Genomic DNA, 27,385 nt, shown 5'->3' on the forward strand with positions numbered 1-27,385 from the left:
AATTTCAAAATGGATTGGAAACTGCATCAGATTCTGCTACTCTTTCCATGGAAAAGGTGTGCCAGCCAATATCAGGCCACACTCCACCAGAGCTACAGCCACCTCCACAGCCTTTCTAAGAGGGGTGACTACAAAGGACATTCTAGAAGCTGCTACATGGAGCTCTGTGCATACATTTTCCAAACATTACAACCTGCCTTTATATTCCAGATCCCGAGCAGGCTTTGCTTCTGCAGTCCTGCAGGGCATTTTAGCTGCACCATCCTTATCTTAGATCCTACCACCCCCAGCTTGGCTATGGTATTCAACCCATATGTCAGGACTGCAGTTGCATTCTTGAAGGACATAGTACAGTTTTGTACCTACCATAAATGTAGATGTCCGATTAGATATGCAACTGCAGTCAGGTTTCCCTCCCTCCTACCTCTCTGTAATTATCTTTTTGGGTCCACTCCCCCTTTTTCAAAATAGCTGGGGATATCTGTTATGGTGTATCTGTTTATTACTGTTGTGCATGTCTGGAATTTTTATCCATTCTCTAAATTTAGCCTTCCTTGGAGGGCACCTGGCATCTGGGGCAAGAAACACTGAAGAAGATGGTGTCGGCTGATGCTTTTATACCCCAGCCGCTCTGACGTCGGGGAAGAGGCGACATCAGCCGACGAAGGGCTGCCTGAGGCAGGACAACCCATATGTCAGGACTGCAGTTGCATATCTATCGGACATCTACATTTATGGTAGGTACAAAACTGTACTTTTTAAGTGCTGACAGGAACTGCATTACTTTTATGACACCCTGGGCTAGTTGGTGGCAATGGCTTATCAAATAGGCAGAAAAGTAGTAGTGGAATTAGAGAGGTGCATCAGGTTATCCAGAGAAACATGTATGGGTATATGGAAAATTATATTGCCTACATTTTTAGTTACTAATGATAAGATAGCACAGTAAGGCAATAATCTGACAGCAGTGCTGGTGCAGTTTATGGACATCAGGCTTGATTTTAAGCTATGTGTTCTGAAATGCAGCCAACAATCCATGTATGCTATACTGACAAGGTAGAAAAAGCCAAAATGTGCATGTCTGGAACTACGGGAAGTTTGGCTTTGCTGGCCTGAGTCTACCCATAAGGACTTAAAAGTAAAAAGTCATTGGCATTCAGATGCCATGTAGCTGAGAGACTGGTATGCCCTTAATGGATATCTCATGGGCCTCCACTACAGGAGGTTTAAGGTATTAAGCTATGAAAACTCTTGCTTGGCTCACTCTTTCTTGTATTTTTTATTTATTTTTTTTACTGAATGGTTTGCCTGTGGAATCTTTTTAACCCTTGGTTTAGATTCTATTAATAATTATTTATGGATACATTGAAGACGTTGATTGGAATTCAGTGTGATTATTTGAAAAACATACACCAGTCTAGATATAAAAAAGTTAATTGTCAGTGATTTGCATGCATGGGGAGGGAAAAATCATTTGAAACAATGAAGAAGGCTCAGAGTTCTTTGTTAACCTCAGTAACTTTTTCTATATCATGTTTAAAGGAACGGTTACAGAAATTCTTGGAATTTGTAACATAGTACTAGATGGACCTTACTTTTGTGCAAGTCAAAAATAGGGGACTAGACAGATATATTTTTGAGTACTACTGAATAGAATAGAGGTTGTTTATTTATGTTTAATGTCAGTTTGCCATTTGAAAACTATGGAATTACCTTACTTAAGTAAAACCGAAGTGGTTCCTGTACATGGGTACTGGATATGTTTAATTTTGGTTTATTATTTGAAAAGCATTGTTCTAGCTTGTTAAACTGACATTGAATTTGTTTTTGCACATGGGTACTGGAGAGGCCTGTGTAGTGTTCATCAGTGTATAGGGTTATCACTGATGGAAGTATGTAATTGGCTACATTGTTAATACATATGTAGAAGGGTATGGGAACTAACATGGACCCCTGAGTAATGTCTGTAGAGATTGTACCAGTGTCAAGAAGTTGACAAGCTTTTGAACAGTGCTGATTTTATAGTGGAGGTAATATCTGAATCAAGTAACTTTATTCAGTCTGAATCTAACATTTCTAAAGTTTGGCAGTTGGGGGGATGGAACAACTTTTTTTCTAAATTTATTTTCACATCAATAAATATGCCTCCTTTACTCGGTGGTAGAGTAAAATTCATCTGATGCTCTTTAGATTGCTATGGTTATATTATGTCCAGGTCCAAATCCATTTTTGAGTCAGAGTATAGCCTATATTAACTGAAGAGCTTGAAGATTTCTCTGTTTTGATTTTTCGGGAATGTTAGTAATATGACCAGTGATGAGTTTGGATCTATAGTCAATTGATAGGGACAAAGCTATAGATTTTAGAATAGGAATTATGGGGATTCTTTTTTTAAAGCGGGGAGGTACTATGCCACTACTTACAAAAAATTTTAATATCTGTATTATAAGTTTAGAAATAAGTTGAGTTGCCATAAAACAAATATGGGGTACACACCTGAATTACTAAGTTTGTCTTTTCTTGTCCAATTCTTGATACAGACTGAAAATAGAATGGTGGAACAAAACCCTTAGTGTCTGACCTTTCTAAGGAATGTCTAGAGTGAGGAGGGAAAGAGGTGCTCAGGACTGGGCTTCACACATTTTATTTACAGATGGGAATGTGTACACATTTTTTGCACAACTGAACAATCTTAGTACACTGAGGTGTATATCAGAGTCATTTAGGTTTGAGCCTTAGAGTCACTGTAAGTGATTATGGTTTTGTTACACCTGTTAGAACAGACTGGATATGGCATCTTGCTTTATTATTAGGTAGGTGAATTTGGTCTGTTGGATATAACGTTTGCATTGCTGCATAAGACTGAGAGAAGTAGCATAGTCTTTGTAAAGGTCAAAGCATTTAGATGACTGTTTCTTCAAGGGCATCTCTGCACATTATTTTCTTGCAGAAGGGTAAGACTTTCTTAGTTACAGGTAATATTACAGCAGTGAAAAGCATATGATGCCAGGGTAATCCTATAGGCTAGATATGTAAAGGCTCCAGGGCCATTAACCTAGTACACGCCTATGAACCTATGAACCTATGATTCTACTGGTTTATTTGGCTGAGAAAGTGGAGTCCTTATTATATTGCAAATTCAGAAATGGATTAGCTAGCAATTGTCAAATTGTGAATTCTGGGGGATTTTATGTGATGGAATTGATTGTATGTGTACATGATCAGTAATGCTGTTGGGCAGACACATTAAATGTTTCAGTTTTTGCAGATACTTATAAATAGACAATGAAAATGGAATCTTTATTTGTGGAGCTGTTTGGCATAGTCGAGTTGTAATTAAGAGGGGGCCAGGCATTATAGGGAACTGTGAACTTGTTTATTTTTGTTGCCTTACATTGAATTCTCCAGTAATGATTTTTCATTTGGGCAGTTTGAGAGTATTTCTTATGCCACACATAGTAAAGGTGACAGTATGAAGTGAGTAAATGAAGTAGTCCTATGAATACCTTAACAAAAATGTTTATCATGGACTAGACTATTATCCAGGTATTGTCATTTTTTTGTTTATACTTGGTTTGGTTACAATAAAGGATATCTTAAGCATAGGGTGTTGCCTTAACAAGAACATTGTTCCTCCATCCAACCATCCATTAATCAATCCATCCATCTATCTGCAACCCCTTTTTATGCAGGTTTCACATCAACAATGATAATCATCCAAAGCCAGTGTTCACATTGCCAGGTGGGTAACTCTGCCTTAGTTGTTCTTCCATACCACAAACACATATGTGTACACACTCACACCTATGGCTAGTGTAGTGTGTTCAATCTACCTACCTCATGTCTTTGTAATGTGGGATGAAATTTGGTCTTGTTTATTATTATAAAAAGGTTTTATCTGTTTCAGAGGAAGTCTAAAAGCAGTGGTTATCTTTGACCAATGATTAACATATCACTGGGACATCAGGGTAATTTCTGCAGATCCAAGATAAAAAACATCCGATTTGTTATTTTTATTTATTTTAACTTTTTTAGATATCACTATAGAAGAAAGTAGACTGGGTTCATATTGATATCACTTGATTAGTTTTAAAAGAGCAATGTACATGATGGTGGTCCAGCTCCTGGACCTTTTTGGTACAGGTTAGTAATAGTTTCTGTTAGCTTGTTTTTTAGTATTAAATGTTTAACTTGTAGGGGAGTGTGTTAACCTTTGAATATTTGGCCAGGGAAAATAAGATCCTGTAGTTGTTTTTGTTGCTGGTTTGAGAGAGTCAGTAGCTATGCTTAGGATGCTTTATGTTGATTACTGTGCACCAATGATTAACTATTGTCAGTCAAGTTGTTCTGGTAAAAATGATTTGTCTGCATTTTAATTTTTGACCCATTTCTGTTGAGAGGGTTCTCAGAGTAATTGTAAAGAATGTAGAATATATATGTTTCTATATAGACAGAGTGCAGCATAGTAGTTAGTAATGAGGAGTCTGAGCATGAGCAGAAGTATGAAGAACACTGGCAGGTGGTAGGCAATCATCTAGTTGGAACTGTTTTAAGGTGGGGAGGTGCCTGACTTATGAAGGATATTAGATACTGGCTATAGGTTGCCTTAATAAGGATAGTTAGATGGGATTAAGTGTATAGACTGTAAAAGAGAAATAGAAGGCCTTACATATAACCTCAGCCAACTGAGGAAGATATTCCTAGAGTACCATCTTAATTAAATCTAACTTCTTCTGAAGTAGAGGATACGAGAAAAGGTTAAAGTATACAAGTGCTTACTGTACATCCAGAGGGGAAATGCCTTGTCTGCCCCTTAAGACTCTTGATATATTGTTTCCAAACTGAGTAATAAGCCTCAGTACACACTTGTGGTGTTTGCTGGGGAAAGTAATATACCAAAACCTGACCTTACACTAACTGTCAAGGTAGACCTAGCCAACTAAACCATAGTTGCTACCAAATGGTTAGAGAAGTTGGTGTGTTATCTGCCAACGAATGCACTTACTATAAGAAAATATTAAAGTAAAACAATTGACTTTAGCTCTTATCTAAGGCTTTAGAAGAATTAGAACTTTGTTTGCCACTTAAAACATGTATTTTATTAAAATAGATGTATTGATGAGCCTTAGTTCTTGGCTGACAGAAGCACTTGGATGAAATGCACTAACTAAAATTGAAGGCCTTAGCTTTCATTTTAGGATTCAGAGAATGTCCTGACCTATATGAGTCCTTGTTAAGAAGCTTATCTGAGTAAAGATTAGATGAAGATCTTGTGCTAAAGCTGATCCTTAGAAGAATCTTAATTACATAATTTGGACTTTTTGAAGTAAAAGTAGGGAATGTGAGGTGCTGAAGAGTCAGAAAATTCTTAAGTATTTCTTCAAAAGGAACCAAGAATGACAGTGATGGTGCTAAAGAATGGCTGTATTGAGGGTGCATTTTGGTAGTTCCTCAGCTTAAGGGAAATTATTTCATGAGGCAGGCTGTACTGAAGAAGAGACTAATCAAGTGGGAAAGATTCTTAATAGACTGAGACAAGGATTAACATAGCAAGACCAGCCAGTGTCTACAGAAATCGGTTATGGTTAATAATGAACTTTATGGGCAAAAGACAGAAGTGGCTATGGAAGTAGTAGGAGTACCTATATAAACCAACAAAGGTCTGGGATAATGTGGAAGTACATTTGTATGTATCTCCTTATATGCAGAATGTTAGATTTTTGGCTAGTTTATTGATGATATTTTTACATGAGCTGGTTCAGTAAAAGATTTAGAAGATTTTATTAGAATGTTACAACAGCACTGTCAATATTTTTTTAAAGTTTAAAGCAAAATGGTCATATATTCATGCTGATTAGTAAAAATTTCATTAAGAATACATTTTTCCACAATTTTTCATAAACCTATATTTATGACCCCATATTTACACAGTTCTAGTAATCACCTATCACATATGAAAAATATTATGATAAAATATTTTTGTCAAAATTAATTTCAGATGATTTGTTATGTGAGAAAGACAAAGACCCAGATTCCAAAAGAACCGGTTATACTGGGGGCAGGCTGAGAGCAGGTGTTTTGGAATTTGGTCCCTGTGCTAAGCCTGTTTATAGACAGGCCATACACTGAGATCAAGTATTTCAGGATCAGGGCAGACTTACACTGAGAGCATCTCTTTTGGAATCTGGCCAAGAGAATTCATGTTTATGAAAAAGCTTTAAAAGGCACCGTCATTGATATTTTAATGAAGTATAGATAGATAGGAATGATGTGTACCATTTCATATTGTCTAGAATTATTATTGATACATAAATACTGGTGAAAAATCAGAAATCCTGGTCTTCATCAGTCCTGGTAAGCTTTACTATTGCTGCCATGGCTATTAAAAATATTGCAAAAGACAAGTGGAAGATTTAAAAGGCATACAATTTGTTTAATATTATGTGAAATCTTACAATGTTTATAAACAAAAAATCTCCCACATTTAAAATGTTTACTGAAAAGTAATAGACTCAAATGTTACAGTTTTCAGAAAAAAGCAAAGATAAATATCAATATGTTCTTTTTTGTCAAAAAGGTATGCTTATTAATAAAAGGCCATGCCACCATTCCATTATCACCAAGTTTTTTAGAGATGGATAACATTTTACTTATATATCTAAAAGAGTGGTTTACTAGGCAATGTGTCACAAATATGAGACATTTTATGTGGATAGGATTATATGAAAACTGAATCAAATTTTGATTAACATATTTTAACCATTAGAAACAAACAAATGAAAAATGCTTCATGTATGAATTCATTGATCTGTAAAAATTTTAGAACATTACTTTGTCCTAGAGAGTATGATTTTGGATATAGAGGTGAGATGTTAAAACAATTCTAGAGAAATTATGCATTTAATTGTGCTTGCTATTAAATGCTAGCAAACACCCTGGTGTTAGTGACGCGGTTTCAATAAGATGTGTTTTAAAATAAAAACACAGCAGAATAATTAATTGATTTGATGAATAGTTTTTATGCTTGAAGAATGGGTTAGCATTTTACATTCACAAATGATTAGCAGTATGTAAGCATGCATTTTTCTATTTTTAAACATGAAAAGCATTAAAATTCAGTTCCTACCTCTACACAGTGTTCGACCTAGCAGTGTGTTCCCAACTATCCACCAAATATGGTCCTAAACTCCTCCAAACTACGTGCAAGCAAAGCAACAGCAGCTGGGGATCAAAATGCCCTGTCCTCAAAAGCATTTATAACTCTATCCACCAAATACACCTCCAAACTGTGTACAGGCAAAGCAACAACAGCCAGGTATCAAAACCCCCTATCCTCAAAAGCATTTATAATGCTATCCTCCAAATACGGTCATAAACTCCTCCAAACTGCATACGGGCAAAGCAATAACAGTTGGGAATCAAAACCTCCTGTCCTCAAAAGCATTTATAACTATCCACCAAATACGGTCCTAAACACCTCCAAACTGCATACAAGCAAAGCAACAACAGCCGGGGATCAAAATGCCTGTCCTCAAAAGCATTTATAACTCCGTCCACCAAATACACCTCAAAACTGCATACAGGCAAAGCAACAGTAGCCGGGAATCAAAACCCCCTGTTGTCAAAAGCATTTATAACTCTTTCCACCAAATACGGTCCTAAACTCCTCTAAACTGCGTACTGGCAAAGCAACAACAGCCGGGAATCAAATGCCCTGTCCTCAAAAGCATTTATAATGCTATCCACCAAATATGGTCCTAAACTCCTCCAAACTGCGTACGGGCAAAGCAACAACAGCTGGGAATTAAAACTCCCTGTCCTCAAAAGCATTTATAACTATCCACCAAATACAGTCCTAAACTCCTCCAAACTGCATACAGGCAAAGCAACAACAGCCGGGAATCAAAACGCCATGTCCTCAAAAGAATTTATAACTGTATGCCATAACTTTTTTACTTTGTATATATTGTTAATCCCTTTGGGAGCACACCACTCAGAACCTCGGCAAGGCTGGTCCCCCACCATCTCCAGCTACCCTCTCCTTAATCTTTAGAGTCTTTCTTTTTCCCCCCACCCCTATTTTCTCCCTAGTTCTTACTTACCCTCCATCTTAGGGTTTTATACAGTGTGATAACTTTCTTTATAAATTGGACTTTATTGTTATTAACATGTATTGAGCTTCTTTATCTCTAGATCTCTATCCCATGCACACTCGTGTAATTTAGGTTCTCCCACCCATAACTCTGGTCCCTCCTACCTTAGCCTGCTGATTCATGGAGATAGTTTTTTTCCCCACTGCTCTGGCAAGCAGGCGCATCCCTCTCCATTCTCCCTCTGCTTTGCTCCAGGATCACTCCACTCCCTTACCCTACCCGCATTCCCACTTACCCCATTACAATTTCCTTTTTACCATCCACTCCATTCCTTTCCTGTCTCAACATCCACCCACACCCAACCTCCTGCCAGAAACCAGTCCCACCTCTCATCTGCCACACTTAGTCTACATTCACTTCCAAGTTTCTGCCAGTAATCAGTCCCACCCCTGTATCTGTCATACTTAGTCTACATCACTTCCTACCTTTAAACTGTTATACCTACTCTACAACCTCACTACACACAGTTTACTATGCAACATCTTTTCATTTCCACTCCACTCCTACTACTTCTCTCTGGTCTAACTTTTTATCACTCCTACCTGTCTCACTTTAACATTTGTTCTCCTACCTCCTACTCTTATCATACTCATCCAACAACTTCCTCCTTTATTATCTCACCAGCTCTCTTCATCTTCATTACCACCTGTATTAATAAATTATGTATACTTCAAATACGCCCACCTACCTACAAATCTAAACCTAAGCTCCATGAACTTCACTCACCTGTTCCTACACTCTCTCCTGTCACAAATAACTTACTCCACTCTGGAGACATCCATCCCAACCCAGGCCCCTCTCCCCCTCCACACTGCCACATAGCCACCAAGCCTGCCTCCACCTCTCCTTACACTTCTCACCATCCCCATCCTCATACACAAAACTCATCCTTATCCAAGCACCTGTCTATATATGCACTAAATATTCAAAGCTTCGCAAATAAAATTACTGAACTGCACAACTGGATAGCCCAAATCTCCCCTTACATCCTTTCCCTATCAGAAACTTGGTGAAAGCCACCTAACAGTGGAATACTCCCACCTGGCTATAATATCTCCTGCTCTGACAGATTCCCAAAACAAGGGGGTGGCATAGCCATCATCTACTCTGATAGCCTCAGTCTCTCACCTTTCACCTCACCTATTCAAGATTTCCACCCAGCTGAACTTATCATCCTAAACTGCCACCTAAATCCTCACAAGAAAGTTGCTGTCACTTCCATCTATAACCGCACTGGAAATAATTTGCCCATCCTTGAGAATATTCTATCCTGGATTTCCCACAACATACCCTATGAAACCTTGATCTGAGGAGATGTCAATACTGACTGGTCCAAACTCACTACTGACTCTCCTCAATTCAGTATCAAGCTACATGGTATCCATCAACTAATGTCATCCCCTACCCACCTCCACAAAAAACTCATCTTCCATTTCTTCAATTTACTGGATTTTTGCTAACTCCCCCACCACTACCACAGCCCCTCCACCCTACCAGATTCACTAAGTCATCATCTCCCCACCACTGTCCTGAGACACTCCACTCACCTTCACAAACCCCACCTTTACAGAGACTGTTGTAAACTCTTTAAATTAAATATCTCTCTATTTAACTCAATTCTTTCCAGTACTGACTGGTCCATCCTCAGACAAATCCCTCTCAATGATGGAGTCAGTATGTTCAATACCATTTTCCTGAATACCCTAAATTCCCTAGCTCCTTCTAGGAAGATTAGAATAAATTCTAATTATATTCTCTGGCTTTCCAAGGAAACTAAGTCCCTTATGCTAAAAAGAGATAAAGCTTGAAAAGCTTGGATCAAAACAAAAGAACTACCCCTGCTACATAACTGCAGACAATTTTGGAATCTTGCCAAGAAACAAACAAAAAGTCCTATTATAACTCTGCCCAACTCAATAGCAAATCCAGCCCTCGGAGGTTTTGGTCTTCTAGCAACAAAATTCTTTCTCCAGGCTGTCCTTCCAACCCCTCCCCTTACCCTAATACACCTCCTCAGGAAATCGCTACCCTCCTCAATAAACATTTTATTGACACCATCCAAAAACTCATACCCTCCAACCCTAGCACAAATTCTCTGCCAACCCCTTCCAAACCTCTGAACAAAATTCTCTTCTCCTTTCACCCTGTTCCCACTTCCTATATCAAATCTCTTCTTCTAAAGCTCAAACCCTGCTCTCCCTCCTCTGACAATCTACCTCCCACATTCCTCAAACTTGATGCTGAATCCATCACATATCGTGTATCTATTCTGATCAATAGATCAATGCAAGAAGCCACTGTTCCTTCCCTGTGGAAATCTGTTTCAATATTCCCTGCATAAATGAGGAAACTCAACAGACCCATCTAACTATGGACCCATTGTCATCCTATTCCCCCTCTCTAAGATACTTGAGAAATGCATACATGCACAGCTTCTCGACTACCTCCTCCAGCATAACAGTCTCACTACAACTCAGCACGGTTTCTGTCCTAACCACAGCACAACTGCTGCACTCCTTTCCTTCACTTATACCATTGCTGAGGCCCGCAACAACAATAAACTCATTTCCTGTCTCTTCCTTGACCTCTCCAAAGCTTTTGATACAGTCTTTTACCCTCTACTGTTATTTAAACTTGCTAATCTCAACCTTTCTTCCACCTCCCGTGCCTGGTTCTCTAGCTACCTCTCCTATAGACAACAATCTGTTAAATGTCTCTCATCCTTCTCTCCATTCCTTCCTGTACCAACTGGAGTACCCCAAGGCTGTATCCTGGGTCCCCTTCTCTTTCATGTCTTCACCAATGATTTTTATACATCTTGTAAACAATCATCCATCATCAAAAATGCAGATGAATCAACTGTCATCTCCATCTCAAACAATATCTCTGAAGTCCATACCCTAACTCAACATGCCTTTCTATCTACTGAACAGTGGTTGTCTGATAATCTACTTATCCCTAACCCTAAAAAGACCAAACTATTCTCTTTCTCCCCCATTCTCTTGCTCATCATAAATCCACCTTTGCTATTACATCCTCTAACAAAACAATAATCCAACCTGAAACCCACACAAAACTCCTTGGTGTCATAATTGATGATGAACTTAAATTCAACCTGCACATACTCCAATGCATAAAAAAACACACCAGAAACTAGGGTAACTGTATCACAACAAAAACTTTCTAACCTCAAATGCTAAACTCTCTCTAGTAAAGGCACTCCTCCTCCTCTCCCTCCTATATGCTGCCCCTGTTCTTACCAACATTCAGGCCACACCTTTAAACAAACTTCAACAAACTTATCATAAAATTGCTAGATTTATTACTAGCTCTCCTTGGAATGCACATTACTGCCTGGCCTTAAACTCTCTCCAGTGGCAACAACTCCCCCATCAACTCCTCCTGTCACAATTTCAAATGTTACACTTCATTCTTTACAAACCTTCATCCTGTCCAGCTCTCTTATCCATGGTTTCTACCTATACTCCTCCTCAGACCCTCTGTACTACTAATTAGCAGCTTCTGGAAATCTACCATCCCAAGAAAACAGTAGGCAAACTTCTATACAAATACTCTGTTGCCCATGCTTGGAACAAACTTCCCTTGCATATACGTTCCATCACCCACCCAACACACTTTAAAAATGAATTCAGACTTCATCTACTTAACACCAAAATGTGCCCCTGTCATGACCCAACCTAACCTCCCTGTTCCCTTTTACATACTTATATAATCTCTCCTCTTTTGCCTAGTACCCTATTATGTGGATATCTTCTAAATTCAATCAACAATGCTGACAGATGTAATTTCTATATAAATATATACTTTCCTTGTAAAAAAAAAAAAAAATTATATGTGTCTATTGCTTTGTGCATGTATTCTATTTTGCTTCTTTAACTTGCTGTATGCCAACTCTTATGTAATTATTTTGACATTTTTTACTATATATCGTTGTGAATGGAGCTTTTCTCCTTGGGTCTCCACTGAAAATTGGCTGCAAGCCCAGCTGGACCAACTCAGTTAACAAATATCAATCGATCAATCAATCAATCAATCAATAAATAAATAAATATAAAAGCATGTGATTTTTTTACAAATATTTTCTTCTTAAGAAATTTCAATATTGGTTTGATAGACAAACGTGCTAAATACATTAAAGAAATACTAAGACCTGCATACAAGGAGTTTGTCAGTTTTTTATTGGATATTGTTTTACTCTTACCTGGCAGGTTGACAGTGTTTTTTTATGTAATACTGGCAGAGCAAGCACCGCAGTGACGTATGTAGTATGGTTACCCTACTTTTGCTAGTTTTAATATTTCTTTGTCTTACATTTCATGCTTAATTTGCTTTAACCTATGCTCCCAAAAGTCGCTATGTTGCCAGACCATCTCACAGTTCAGATGGCAAAACAGCTGGGAGCATGTGGATGTTCTTCAGCCATTGGTGAGAGGTAGCAGGGGATGGTAAACAGGAAGTAAATACCCTGTCAGTTCTGGTATCTGCTCTATCATGGCTGGATTGCAGATCCGTGATATTCTCATATGACACATGAGTTCCTCTCAGCTTATTTTAGCTGTACCTCTCTGGCTTTTGCTGGGCATCATAGTTCCCCTTTCAGTGATGAGTTGAATGGCATATCCCATATGCTGGTGGTAGCAGAGGTTGTGCCAGCACTGTCACCCACCTGACAACAATTCAGATGGGTTCCAACACCACATACAGCAGTGAGGATGGCAGATAGTGTTACAATGGCATGTACTTTCCCAAAGCACAGCCCACCTACACCAGCACATGATATATACATGTCTCATAGCTATATTTATATTATGATTAGTTGTTATGGCTTCCCTGATGCATACCCGTATTCTTGTTATAAATGTGCTTAATCTCTCTCTTTGTAGCATTTGTCTTTTGCTTGATTTGGCTAACAGCATAGGTTTGGGTGGAGCTATTGTACTTCATGTCAGTTAAAGCAGATTTGTGCAATTATGTCTGCATGCAATGTGAAATTCCAGTGCTAATGGATACACACCTGTACCCTGGCACATTACTGACAGCCACACATGCACAATTTACTGTGGATTGTTATTTGTCTTCCTGGTTTGGTGTTTGTATTTTGTGTGCCATTATAAATGTCTGATTCAGTTCTGTCTTTACAAAGAGAAGGCAAGTAGGAAGCATTTCTGGCATGTGTGTCCTACATACACTGGATAGAGAGGTACATGCACAATGATGCTAGCTGGGATGTTTATTATATCTAAAATGGCATTATGTTAGCATACTTATCTGTTTATCAGTGTGCTAAACAGCAGTCTGTCTTTCCATGCTGCACATTTCTGTTGCTGTTCATGATCATACAGTATATATTCTCAAAGCAGAATTCTTTTTCTTTCATTCATACTAATCAGTACTGAATGACAAACATTTGATCTGTTGCTATTTCCTGTTGCAATGACTCATTTTGATGAATTCATTGTCACGTATAATACTGCCATATTTTACATTGTTCATTGTTACCTCTTCTCTCTCTCTCTCTCTCTCTCTCTCTCTCAGCTCTCTGTCTCATTCTCTTCTCTACCTTCACCTTATTCTCCCCTTTTCTTGTTTATCTTTGTGTCGGGTGATGTTGTGTACTATTGTACTGCAGGATGTTGGCTATGGTACCCTGTTGTGGTGTGGTTCTGTATTTGGCAGTAGTCTTCATATTTTTTTGTATTACTACTCCCTACTTTCTTGTTTCATGATATAAGTTTTGTGATATCCTTTATGATTACTTAAGAACTGAATCATGTTGTTCCTGCTCAATGGAAATATGTTCCCCAAGTGTTACAACCTCAGAGATGATTGCATTATGTAAGGGGCCACAGACCATAAAGCTCCTGCATGGGGGACTTGCATCCCCCACAAAAAAAAAACAAACAAAAAAAAAACTATGTAGTTTTGTACCATTTTTACTTGGAACTTTCCATGACATAGGACCTCAGAGAATCATCACTCTTACGATGTAACCATATTCCTGCTTTATAGCAGAGTCTCATTATAGAATTACATATTACACTTCAGGTATAATATTCACTTGTACACTGCTGTTACAGAAGTTTTAAATCCCAAAGAGTGTTAGGTGTCTACACAGAAGTATACTTTCTTCTTGGGAAAAACACACTTATCAAAGGAAGAATTAATACTAAAAGTGGTGTAAAATCTACTGTGCTATAATTGGCCACTTAGTTGTGCTTCATAATTTGCATTGACTGAAGACATTCACAGGATTCATCGGAATTTCTGGTTAATTAAATCTTGTGACCATGAGGGCCTTGCTGAGTTGTATCCTCTTGCTCAAGAAGGGATAGACCATCTGGGCCCAGGGTAAATGTGGGGTACCCATCCAGTTATTCAGATTCTTTTTGACTGATGATAATGTACTTCATTGTTTAACCTGCAGAGGGAGCATATTCCACAGATGGAGGAGGTACGGCATAATGAGTTTTCTCTCCACTGCATTCTATTTATCTGCTAGTAATGAGATAGGACTCTAGTACTGGTGTTTACTAAGCTATTAAACTTGTGGAGATACAGAAAATCAAGCAGAAAAAGAGACCCTAATGGTATGATAGGTGAGGCACAAATCACCCTATTAGATACTGAGCAAAAAGACAGAGCTTCTAACCTGTTTTAGTTGTCTTTAACCCTGAAATCATCTCAGTTAGGAACCTCTGGGGATTCAGGGATTCTCTAGTTGTTTGATATGATGAATGAGGTACATCCAAAGCGGGCATTATACTCTGTAACTGGCTCAAACAAACAAACGATAGCTCAAGCAGATAAATCTGGAGCCAGTTAATTCTAGATTTAATAAAAACAAACAAAAAAAACAAACAAACAACTTACAGAAACAAGAAAACAAATAATTTTAACAATAATGCAAAAAAATAGTCATTAAAATCATACAAACTTCTCAATGGCTTTTGTATTGAGCTTTTTCAAGTGTTCAAGAAAAAGAATATTGAAGCACACCTACACATCAGCATTTAAAAACAGTCAGACAATGATTCCAAGATGGTGGTCAACTGAGTAGCACCCTCTCCATACAGCTCTTAGTCAAACTTCAAAGAAACCTGCAATAGCCAACAACTGCTGGCATATAAAACTTAAAAAGAAGGGGAAGAGAATCTACACTATCCTGCATCTGGAATATTTCCTTACTAACTTCACTCCAGGGTGTTAAAAGTAATAGAAATATTATTTACTCTCTACCTGAACAAAGCTCCATGTGTAATTAGAGGCCTGAAGGCTCCAGCACCTATGTTTTGGATAGCAGCCACGAGGCAAACAAGAAAACATCTCTTATGTGGTAAAATGCCTAAAGAACCAGAAGGTATGGATGCACAAACATCGAAGACTAAATTATCAGCCATAGCATCTCCTGAAAAGGAAATTACCTCTAAAAGGAAAAAATATCTAAAATTCAGCAAGAACAAGCAAAGGAATGCACTAAATAGAGAACTGAAAATTCTATAATTATGGACGATTTAAAAAACGCTCTCTTACCACTACAATCGGCTGTTCAAGGCTTCTCTGAACAATTTAGCCAATTTGGTAGCACAATCAAACAAATTGCAGATAGACTCGACCTTGTGGAGGGAAAATCTAAATCAAATGAAATGGAAATAGCACTCCTAAAAACAAACCTTGCATCCAAAGAGGAAGTCTTAACTGAATTGCAGACAAAGATTTTAGATTTGGAAGCCAGAAGTAGATGAAACAATTTAATCATAAGAGGTTTACCAGACAATTATGAGCAAAGTCAATTGCTCCCAACTGTAAAAGTAATCTTTGCTTCCATTCTGCAACTAAAAGAACACCAACCTCATCCCGTAACTGAAAGAGCTCATCGAGCCCTCAGGAAAAACCAAAACAGTACTGTTCCAAGATTCGTATATGCGAAGTTGCTAAACCATCAAGATGTTCAAGATGTCTTAGCATCATACAAAAAAATTAATAACTTCTCATGGAATTCCCTCTCCATCACCATCTCCCAAGACCTACCGCAAGAAATGAAAGAAAATCATTGCAAACTTGCCCCTTTCTGCAGAGATCTCATGAAACGGAACATTAGATTCCAAATGAAGTACACAAACACCCTATCATTTTACTTCAACGACTCTAAAGTCTTTATGTCTACACCCAGCAAAGTGAAATTAATCTTTAAAAAATGCTTTGGTAAAATGCCAGATCTATAACTTCATTAGATACCTTGTTTTCTTGTTTTCCAGCTTTCGTCCCATGTCGAGGGTCATCCTGGCTCCACTGGTCAGTCATCAGTTTGGTTTTCTTGGTTACTCCACCTTGTAATTTTTTATTTTTTTTGCCTTCTGTTGCATATTTTGAGTTTGGCGCAGTGGGTAAGAATATGCTGGACTGTCATTTCCAGTGGGAGTCGATATGGAGGCTCACCATGACTTATTTAGGCAGACACACCAGTCTTCGAGGAAGAGGAAACAACCTGAACTTCCTGCAAGCATATCTCATCCTGAACACAACGTAATGCAGAGGAATTCCTTCTAAAATGAAGACTGATGACATAACCTGATCTCCGTTGTACAAGAAAAGAAGAAAAGGTTATTAGACTCACCGTCTCTTTGCGTGACTGTAAGCAGAAGCTATCCTGATCCCAAGAAGCTGCCTTAATTTTAAAGAATGCTGCACCCATTTCAGCATGAACATTCTACCTGGCTATGTCTATTCAAGGTTTGTGTTCAGAATTCAATGTGCCATTAACGTTTTACAAAAGGCAGCAAGGAGAGGGCACACGTTAAAAATCTCTGATGTTCCTTTCAAGTAAACTAGTGTCTTTTCATATTCATATCAAGAGAAAGTACTTGGCAAGGTGCAGACTAATCAGTGCCATAATATTAGACTTATTCTCACAACGGTACTAAGGATGCAATGCCTGTAGAATTTCATCTGCATTTGGAGTGTGGTACTTAAGAAAGAAATCTGGTATATTCCATATGTTGTTTAATTAGAAATATATTTGTAGATAAAGGAGGCTTTATGGTACATATATTTAGTGAGCTCCAACCTTCTGGCCTTCAGTCAGATAGGCTAATGTGAAATTATATTTCCCTCTGGTGTAGACTGGTTATTGATGGAAGCATGTTATTATTTGCGTTGAAATGTATGTTCCGAGGCTGATAGCCTTTTATTAATGGCATGCTTCCATTATTGCTGCTAATCAGCATAGGTACACTTGTGCTTCTACCACCAGCCTAGTAATGTGATTCCTATACTATATAGAATTATCATAAATGGTGTCATGCCTGAGACGGTTTTGGACATTTGTCAGGATGAGCTTGAACGAAAGTACGACTGGAACTTACTGTTTCTTATTCATCTTCAAACACATTTCAAATGAGAAAGCACTGAAGATCTTCCAACTAAACAGATGTTTTTTGAAACTAATACTTGTTTATTTTTATTTTTATTGAACTTGTTACCAACTTTGAATCATATTGATAAATCTGGAACTTGCCTTTACCTCTCCCTGACCATTTAACTGTTAACTCTGTTCGAAAAGTTAGAGTGGAAGGCATGGAAAGGCAGGAGATATTGTTAGGAAACACCTTCCAATATAATAAAATCCACGTATATACTATTTTAAATATATTGCTTTGGAAATAACTCTCATTTAGAATACTGCGTAGTCATGCATAATAGATCCACGAGCATCGTATTGTCTTGGAACATATTTCACTTTATTAATATTAGTATATTTTATTGTGGGTCATGTGTTCTAGACTATATTCTATCTGACAAACTGTTATGTAATGCTGGCAAATAGTTTTTTTTCATCCATCATAGATAAGGGATCAGACTGTTAGGGCAGATGGTGTTATTTTACATGCATATCCCCTTTGCTAAGTAAACCAACCTTATTTTTAAATGTTTATGGTCCATGTTTGGGACAGCAAAATTTCGTTTTGGTAATATATAACATATTATTAAAATTCCCTAACCATCTGTTTATAATAGGGGGGACTGGAATGCAGTCATTGACCCAATTGTTGACAGGTCTAGCAAATCCAAAGCTTCTCTGGCTCTTATGGAACTAAGCTCTGACTTTGATTTAAGAGACCTTTTATCCTTTAGTAAGGAAACAATGAAGAAAAATAACTTCACATACTTCTCGAAATGTCACAACTCTTGGTCATGTATTAATACGTCTTTTTAATATCAGATACATTAACCAAGTGACATATAAATTATTTAACATATCCCAGATTTTTCTCAGACCACTCAAGGATTACCCTTGAAATAAATCTAGCACATAATACATCTTTACTAAACAAAGAATTTAATTGGTCTCTTAATAACAATTTACTTCATACAACTATGGTCACAAAAGAAATACTAATCATCCTATCTGATTTTGACTCCAACCTTCATGACACTAACATCCCATTAGATGTTCAATGGGCAGCATGAAAATCTGTACTCAGAGATATATTCATTCAAATATCTGCTTACTTAAAAACATGTAGGAAAGAGAAAGAAGATCGGATAATAGATGAGATAAATGTACTTGACGAAAAGTTACAAGCTAATTATACACCTTCGGTAGAAAATGAAACTTTAGAAAAACAAAAGCAACTCTTTGAAATACCGTCCCATTAGCTTGACAAGCCTTATCTGCAAAGCCATGGAGAGGATCATAATGGACCTCATAAATAAAGACATAGGGAATTTGCAGACTTTGGATCCATCCCAGTTTGGCTTTGTCAAAGGCAGATCATGCCTTCTAAACTTGGTTGACTTTTTCGAAACAGTCACCAAAGCCATTGATGAGGGAAAGGCAGTCCATACAGCCTACGATACAATACCCCTTTCGGGTATCATTGAAAAACTCATCAGCTTAAATGTTAACCCATACATCACAAGATGGGTTGCAAACTGGCTGAGTGACAGAACCCACAGGGTCAGAGTTGCTGGCGCCATGTCAGACTCAAAGCCTGTCACAAGTGGTGTACCACAGGGTAAAAGCAAACACAGGAGGGTTATGGCTGACAAAGTTTGCAGATGACTGCAAACTAGGCGCCATAGAAAACACATCTGACACAGATATCCTTCAGAAGGGTCTCACAGAAGCGGATAACTGGTGCCAGAGCCATGGCCTAAAGTTAAATGCCAAAAATGCATAGTCATACCGCTACCAAATAGGTGGCAATCCACTGAGTACAGAAGAAGTTATCAGGGACCTGGGGACCCAGGTTGATAGTAGTCTGTCATTCGACACCCATGTAGCTAAAGTAGTTAGGAAGACCTTCTACATTGCCCACCTTATCATGAAGGGATTCTCATCTAGATCAAGGGAGGTCATAGTCTCCCTATACTCATCACTCATCAGACCAATGATTGAATACAATGCGCCATTGAATGTATCTGACCCGACACTTGCAGCAGCTGGAGGCCACAAAGTTCCTCACCAAAAGGATAAAGGGTCTCAAACATCTGTCCCTATGCTGCCGACTGAAAGAACTCCAGCTCTATTCAGTACAAACTAACACTCAGAGGTGACCCTTTGCCTAACATACAAGGCCATGTCAAACCCAGATTTGATGAATATGCTTCACCTCAAAAATTCATCACCCAAAGACTCCTATATGCTGGAATAAAAAATCGTATATATGTGGCAGAGCACCTCGCTGGCCTTGTTCAAGAGAAATCTTGACCAATGGATGGGATTACCTCAGTGTCACTGCTCAACAGAGGCACAGCAAAATAATGGGTATAGTTCCCCAATGAACCTATGAACCTATGAACCTATGAACAAACTAACCTCTCTCTCCAAGAACAACGATTTATAGCAAAATACTCTGAATGGATACAAACCCCTACAAAAGCATTAGCTAGGATAATTGAGAATAAAGAAAATTCTCCCAGAAAAAATAGTATCCTTCACGAAAACAAAATATATAAATCAGACGATGAAATCATGCATCTCTTTTATAAAAGCCTCTCTTCTATCTATGCAAATAACCAACATCAAACTTCAGATGAAGTTATGAAAAGTCATCTTAATGATATCATATTCCCAAAACTAAATGAAGATCAGAAAAAGATTCTCTCTGCCCCCCCACCCCTTTCCATTCAGGAAGTTCAGGATGCCATTACTACTCTCAAAATTGGGAAAGACTCAGGTCCAGATGGTTTTACGCAGACTTCTACAAAGTTTTTAAAAATATTGTAGCTCTCATATTACTAAAAGTATTCTAATATATTGTCAATGGCATTTCAGACTTGCATATCAACCACTCAAAGACTATCCTGATCCCAAAAAATAGTCTACACATAGCCAATCTTAATAATTACAGACTTATATCCCTAATGAATATCGATATCAAAATGTTATCTTCTATCTTAGCTAAAAGACTTAAAAGAATAATTCCTTGCTTAATATCTAAAGGGCAAGCAGGCTTCATGGCTGATTATGTCATGTTACTCATACATTTGTCACTGTAACACTGACTTTTTTAGCATTTTTGCTCTCAACTTTATTTTTATTTTTAATTAATTTTTTGTTTTTATACTTATGTTCATTTTTCATGCAATTTAACTTGATATTCACAACTATTCTTCTTGAAATTTTACAGTCAATGCGTTCACTAAACTAAAGTTGAGGTATGTGAATGTTTGATCACATGTTGATCATATGATGTATTAGGATTATTTAAGGTTGGAGATAACCATGTCAAGTAGTTCTGAAGAAGTTTTTGCTGAAGATGAAAGTGCTTGTCTGCATTTGGTTTGCTTTTGCTGTCAATAAATTGGATTTGTGGTTAGGACTTTGGTTTGTGTGGTTCCTGTGCCTCTACCTTCACTACTTCAGACAAAGAAGGGATGACATCAATCTTGAAACAAATGTAGTTGCAGAGAAGATCAAAAAGAACAGATGACAGTGGTCTGGGTACACATGCAGGAAAGCAGAACTCAATTTGGTAGAGAAGATTGGGAGAGAGAGAGAGAGAGAGAGGAAGAATGCAAGAGAAAACAAGGATGTCCTGCCAAGATATTGATGCATTACAGGAGAGAAGAGAGAAGATAGGCAAATGGCACTGTTAATTGAGATAGAGCTTACAACAGTGGATGTGACATCCCAACCACATGATGATGATGATGATGATGATGATGATGATGATGATGACTGTCCCATCACTAGTACTGCCATATATCATATATCGGCATAAATGAGTGTATAGATCTGTGGTATACAGCTATATTCCATGAATCGCATCCAGAGATACTAAAAGCTTCACAGCTCAGGTATTGTCACTATTAAAATCTAATGCAAAGTGATGAAAACTGCCACCAGATTATTAAAATGATGATATTTAGAATCCTAAATCAGTGACTTAGATGCATTTTAAATGTCTAACATTTGCAAACGATATCATCCTTTCTGCTTTGATACTGTTCAGATCATACTCATCGGGGTGGTACAGTGGTGTAGCAGTTAGCATTGTTGCATCACAGCAAAAGGTTCTCTCTGGTTTCTCTCTGTTTTGATTCTTGGCTGGGATGCCTTCTGTGCAGATTCAGCATATCCTCCTTCTGCTCACATGGGTTTCCTCTGGGTGCTCCAGTTTCCTCCTGCATTCCAAAGACATGCAGTAGGTGGATTGGACACTCCAAAATAGTCCCTAGGTTTGAATGTATGAGTGTTTGTGTGAATGTATGGGTGTTTGTGTGTGTGCATGTGTGTGTGTGTGTGTGTGTGTGTGTGTGTGTGTGTGTGTGTGTGTGTGTGTGTGTGTGTGTGTGGTGCAGCCTAGCAACCTGAGCAAATAAAAAATATAAGTGCTACAGAAACAACGAGCACTTAACGGTGTTTGTTGTCCGATGTACTACTTGGTGAGTAAACAGGAAAAAGAGAGAGAGAAAACATACTCACTACTGCCACATCACTACCCCATGATATGATTCACATATACTGTGCCTTAATGGATATTATCTGAATGAACAAAGACTGTATATTAAAAATACATGATGGTAGTCAAATATATGAAACTAACCTTTGTTTCTACTATAGACCCTGTTTATTATGTAGGTAAGGAAGGGGTTATACAGATTTCAGGAAAACAAAGAATATATAAATATATTAGTTGATAATTTTTATTCCTACCTGGTTCGGTCCCATTAATGACTGTTTGCTTTGTAACATTCATTGTAGTATCTCCTGCTTTTAGTGTAAGCATTTCTTCAACATTGCTGCTATTATGTGGCACAGAATGGGCAACAATAACTATAAAAGGAACCATATAAAGATATTTATTTAAATAACTGCTTTTTCTGCAAAATCTTTCCTAAAATAACATTTGTTGTCTGATTTTATTAATGGCTATACTCATTTATGAAATCAAGTAATCATAGAGTTCAGAGGAAAAAAATGCATAATGAAATGTTCTTGAGAGAAAAAAAATAATTTAAAATGTGTCACATTTTCCGTCTATCTGCTTGTCTTTCTATCTATTTAATTTGTTCTGTGGCTGTGGCATGGATTGTGGCTAAAAAGCTCTTGTACTACTCCACCTACCTATTTAACAAATGACAAAGAAAGTATAAATGGGTGAAATACATAAGCAGTTTTTAAAGTGTTTGTAGGGCTGGTACTTCAGTAACTGAGAAGAAAAAGTTCAGACTTGAATAACAAAAGTAGTGTAGCAGAACTAGGGTTCTACTTACACTGTGCAGAAGCTACACAAATGATCAGTAGCAATTGAACTGCTCTGCTAACGAAATTCAAAGACAGTAACCTAATGCAGCACTGTAACACAATTACATCCTTCTACCAAAAGGGCATTATGCCCCTAGTCAGGCTACAGGTGGCCATGCTGACATCCATTATAAGTATAAAGCGTGATGGGCAAAACCAACAATGGTTTCATCTCATGGTGCCTTCCACAGTGAGGCATTAACACAACAACCTGTGACAGTGCATTGTTTAAACTGGCAAATTCATTAAAAATAAATAAATAAATAAGTAATAAAGAGACAATAGTTAATTGGGTTTATCACATTACTGTGGTATCTTCAAACTGTAAGTAGCAACAACAAATAATCAAAAATATATTAACCAATGACATCAATCAGAAATACTAATCTGGCATTCTATTACACATTTACTTTTTTAAAACTGTGATTTTGAAATATATTGTCCATAAGGCATGTTCATACTGAAAAGCATTCTGCTTATTGTCTTAGCTTTCATCCTAATTATGCCAATGTAATGTGTTGAATCTTGTACCTTTTTAATATATTGTCTGAACAATATTATTTTACCTCTTGTTATAGTTCTCTCTAATAAATATAAAGCTGCTTTAACTGCAAGTTGATCTCCAAAAGCATACAGCTTAACAAAAAAATGGCAACACAAGGCTAATATATATACTGCCGTATACATTTTGAAGCCAGGCATATGAGTATGTAGGTGTACACCTATTACACCTGTACGTTTTCACATACTAAGCAGATGTTTACAAAATGTTAGCCTTTTATTTGTCCAACTTGCTATTGTCACAGGTGGAGTGCAGTTATGATGTATAGTAATTGCTCCTAAAATGCAAGGATGGTCTGTTTTCTCTACAGGAAATAGCAGCATGGCCTTGAACACAGTTACAGACTGATACCACACATAAATACTTAAGTCCATAATAACATTCAAATGTTGTCTGTTAATGACCTTTATGCAGTGCAAAATTGCTACAAACTTTGTGGCTCTTTTCTCTTCAGTAGGTTATGTTCAATTCAGTAGCACTTGATCAGTATATCAGCAAAAACAAAGCCACATATGTATTTAGTTATTTGTTATCTGGGACAGTCTAGTAAGGAAGTCTCATTTGTAGTCGAATCCATGGAAGACAATCTCCAGATGTAAACAGAAACGTGGTTATAATACACTTAAAAAAATAAAATAAAAAGAATTATTTGAACAAGTAGGGTGATCTAGATACAGGCAAAAAGTATAGCATAATATGCTGTATATCATGCAACGTGTATAAAATATGGTGCAGGAAGAAGCAACAACTCTATCATTAAAAAGTTTAGAAGAGTGAAAGAAACTCATGTAGTAAACAGATTACATTAAGCTACCCCACATAAGAATTTCTGATTAATCGTGACTTTTTTTGTATACTTTTTCATCCCTCTACCTGCCACCTAGTCCTTATTCTGGGTGTCTGTTCGTGGTGGGAAATACCCAGATACACTAGGGCAATAACCGTTGGGGGTGCCATGCACACAGACAAACATTAAGGTCCCCTAGTTCTCATAATCATCCCAGGTATATGGGTGCTTCTACTGTGAATGACGTAACCCCTTCTCCTGTGCTGATATGAATGCTTGTATCACTATAAAGATGGCTGGGTCATCTGATACCCTTTTGTCTGTACATGTGCCACTCCACATGCACTGACAAGGACTACTGTCACTGACTTCGGTGGTCATATCCATGTCCTTCCTGCACCAGTTCCCTACATTCTGACACAGCCCCACACTCCTGTATCTGTACAGCAGCAGATCGAGTAAGCTGACCACCATCCCACTCCAACAGGGCATGTCTTTAATACCTGATTGTGCTTTTATGTAACTCAGCTACTAATGAAACTTAGGTCACCTGAGCTGTAGTCAGAAGGATTTTTTTTTTTCATTTCATTTTGAATTGTGTTTTTTCTGGCATATTCCTCAGGCTGAATGGCAGTTTGTTAAAGCATTTAATGTAAAAAAAAATGAACATGGAGTTATTTCACTTTTGTAACAGCTATCTGGAGAAATGAACTAGTGGATGTGCTGCAATCCTGTTCAGTTTGCTTTCAGTTCATTATTTGAGATAGGAAGGTGTTATCATTTGAATGGAGAAGTTTTGTCAAACATGTACAGATGTAAGATAATGATAGAGCTCAAACCAGTCCAGCTAACTTAGAACAAGCAAATGAAACTAAAAAAAAAAAAAAAAAAAAAAAAGAGTCTTGCTGTGGTGACCTACTGAAAAATGATTTTTCACAAGCGTGTTTTATTTTATACAGGGATAGTGATAAATCCATCCATAGGTGAGTTAAGTGTAATAAGAGTGAGAGGAGAAAAAAAGATGGCAGCTGTTACTTTAAAAAAGTCATACAAAAATATGTCATTCCTAGAAAAAGTTTCATAGCTTTTGATTCATACAACTCACCATGCTAGTTAAGTGTGACTCACACCTGAATTGGTTGCCAGTGATAAAATCAAGTAGTTTAGATGAACTAAATTCACCTAGAAATAACAAACATATCAAAGTTAAAAGTGACTCTTGGTTCTCGTGTATTACTAGCAATTACTAATATTTTAGACACACACGCACACACACACACACACACACACACACACACACACACACACACACACACACACACACACACACACACACACACACACACACACACACACACACTCACATGTGGGTGGAAGTCTCTGGCAATGTAACGCACTGACTACATGTAAAAAATGGCAAAAAGGGGTTTGATTTTAATGCTGATAAAAGACTTCATTTGCTTGGTGGCAATGGATGGAGAGGAATTATTAATCCCCAACCACCTGGAATGAGTAGGCTGATATCCACCCAGTCATTTCTGCTTTGTTACCCTACCAGATTTTCCAGAGTCTCAGTTACTAGCTTAACTCTGGTTATTTAGTCATCTGGAGCACAGTTTGGGCTTCATATCATGTTACATTATCACTGAACATGAGGAATACTGGAAGAAATTGCAGAGACTGAGTTGGATATTATCAGCACTATAGTATAGTATTAGATGGATGAGCTGGTTTGGAATGTATGAGAATCAGCATGCAGTTTATCTTTGATAACTGTAATGTAGCTGGAAGATGAATAGCAGATTTATCTACATACTAAACAACTCTGGCATTATCACAGTGACTCACCATTTCATTCATGACATTTGTATACATGAAAGGACCTAGGACAGAACACTGCAGTATACCTGTATCACATGGAACGAGGAAAGATCGTAGAGAATGACTGTGATGTTTTGGATTCACTTCTGAATCTCAAATTTCCGAAACATCGAATTTCATATGATCAAGACCATATGATCGATGTTTTGGAATTTCAACATTTCGAAATGAATCCAACAGAAAAGAAAGAACAACTTTCTCAATGTTTATGCAGGGAGGCAAGCCTCCCTGCACCCCTCACACCCCCGCAACTTAAATATACCAACCCAGAGGGCGCACTACAGAGAGGAAAAGGGAAATCTCCCATTCTGCTCTGTATGCAGATCTCCATTCAGAATTTCAAAGTTCTAAAACTTCAATCATATGGTCTCGACCATATGAAATTAGAAGTTTTAGGATTTAGATATTCCAAAGGGAACCCAATGTTTTATATGTTAGTCTTAAACACTGTATGGTCTGTAAAAGGTTTGAGTGACTGTTCATGTCAAAAGCCTTAGAAAGGTCAAGAAGTATTTGACTTACTCAGCTGCCCTTGTCCATCTATGATCAAATGAATTCAGCAATAGACAGGAGTACAGTATTGTTGACAATATTATTCTGATACTCACTATGGGTACTGGGGAAGAAATTAGAATCAGTGAGGCATTTCACAGCTTTTGATGGGACATTTCCCAAGGACTGTAAGTGTACAAAATGGTTCTAGTAACAATTTTTACAAATTCAGAAAGTCGTTTATCCCCTGATGGTCATCATGCTTAAGTTCTCTTAGTTACTTATTGTCAGTGCTGACTGATGCTATGTTAATAATAAATATAACTGAAGTACTGATAGACAGGAGTTTAAAGCTTTCAGTATATTTGTCTGAAATTAGTTTTTTGATGGGAATGTGTAAGGGTTTCTAACATATTAGTGATATCACAATCACTGAGATGATGGTACCATGATTGCATAGTGCTGTGGCCCAGATGGTAGGAAGGTGCCATTAGCTTGGGAAGAACAGTTTTTGGTTTAACAATGATAGTTCTGACTTGATTATGGACTCATCTGGACTTTATGTGAAACAAGTTATTTGTTGAACTGAAAATGTATCAAAGGTGATCTCTTGTTTTCCTCATGGTTTTCATTTTTTGAAGTAATCCTTGGCAGATCTGTATAACGGGCCAACCTGCCAGACTTCAAATGAAAAACACAGTTAAAGTAGAAGCTGCTTCACAGAAGAGTACAGACAA

General features: G+C 37.6%; 1 protein-coding gene across 1 annotated transcript in view; it reads right to left on the reverse strand.

The window, feature by feature from the left end:
- The window catches only part of LOC122810771, a 447,989-nt gene that overhangs the window by 106,142 nt on the left and 314,462 nt on the right, over positions 1–27,385 (reverse strand). The window contains exon 5 of the mRNA XM_044082332.1: positions 22,336–22,455. Coding sequence (XP_043938267.1) covers positions 22,336–22,455 — 120 coding nt within the window. The remainder of the gene's footprint in view (positions 1–22,335; positions 22,456–27,385) is intronic.

The sequence above is a fragment of the Protopterus annectens genome, chromosome 9.part0, assembly GCF_019279795.1.
Source record: "Protopterus annectens isolate FY-2018-M chromosome 9.part0, PAN1.0, whole genome shotgun sequence".
Lineage (NCBI taxonomy): Eukaryota > Metazoa > Chordata > Ceratodontiformes > Protopteridae > Protopterus > Protopterus annectens.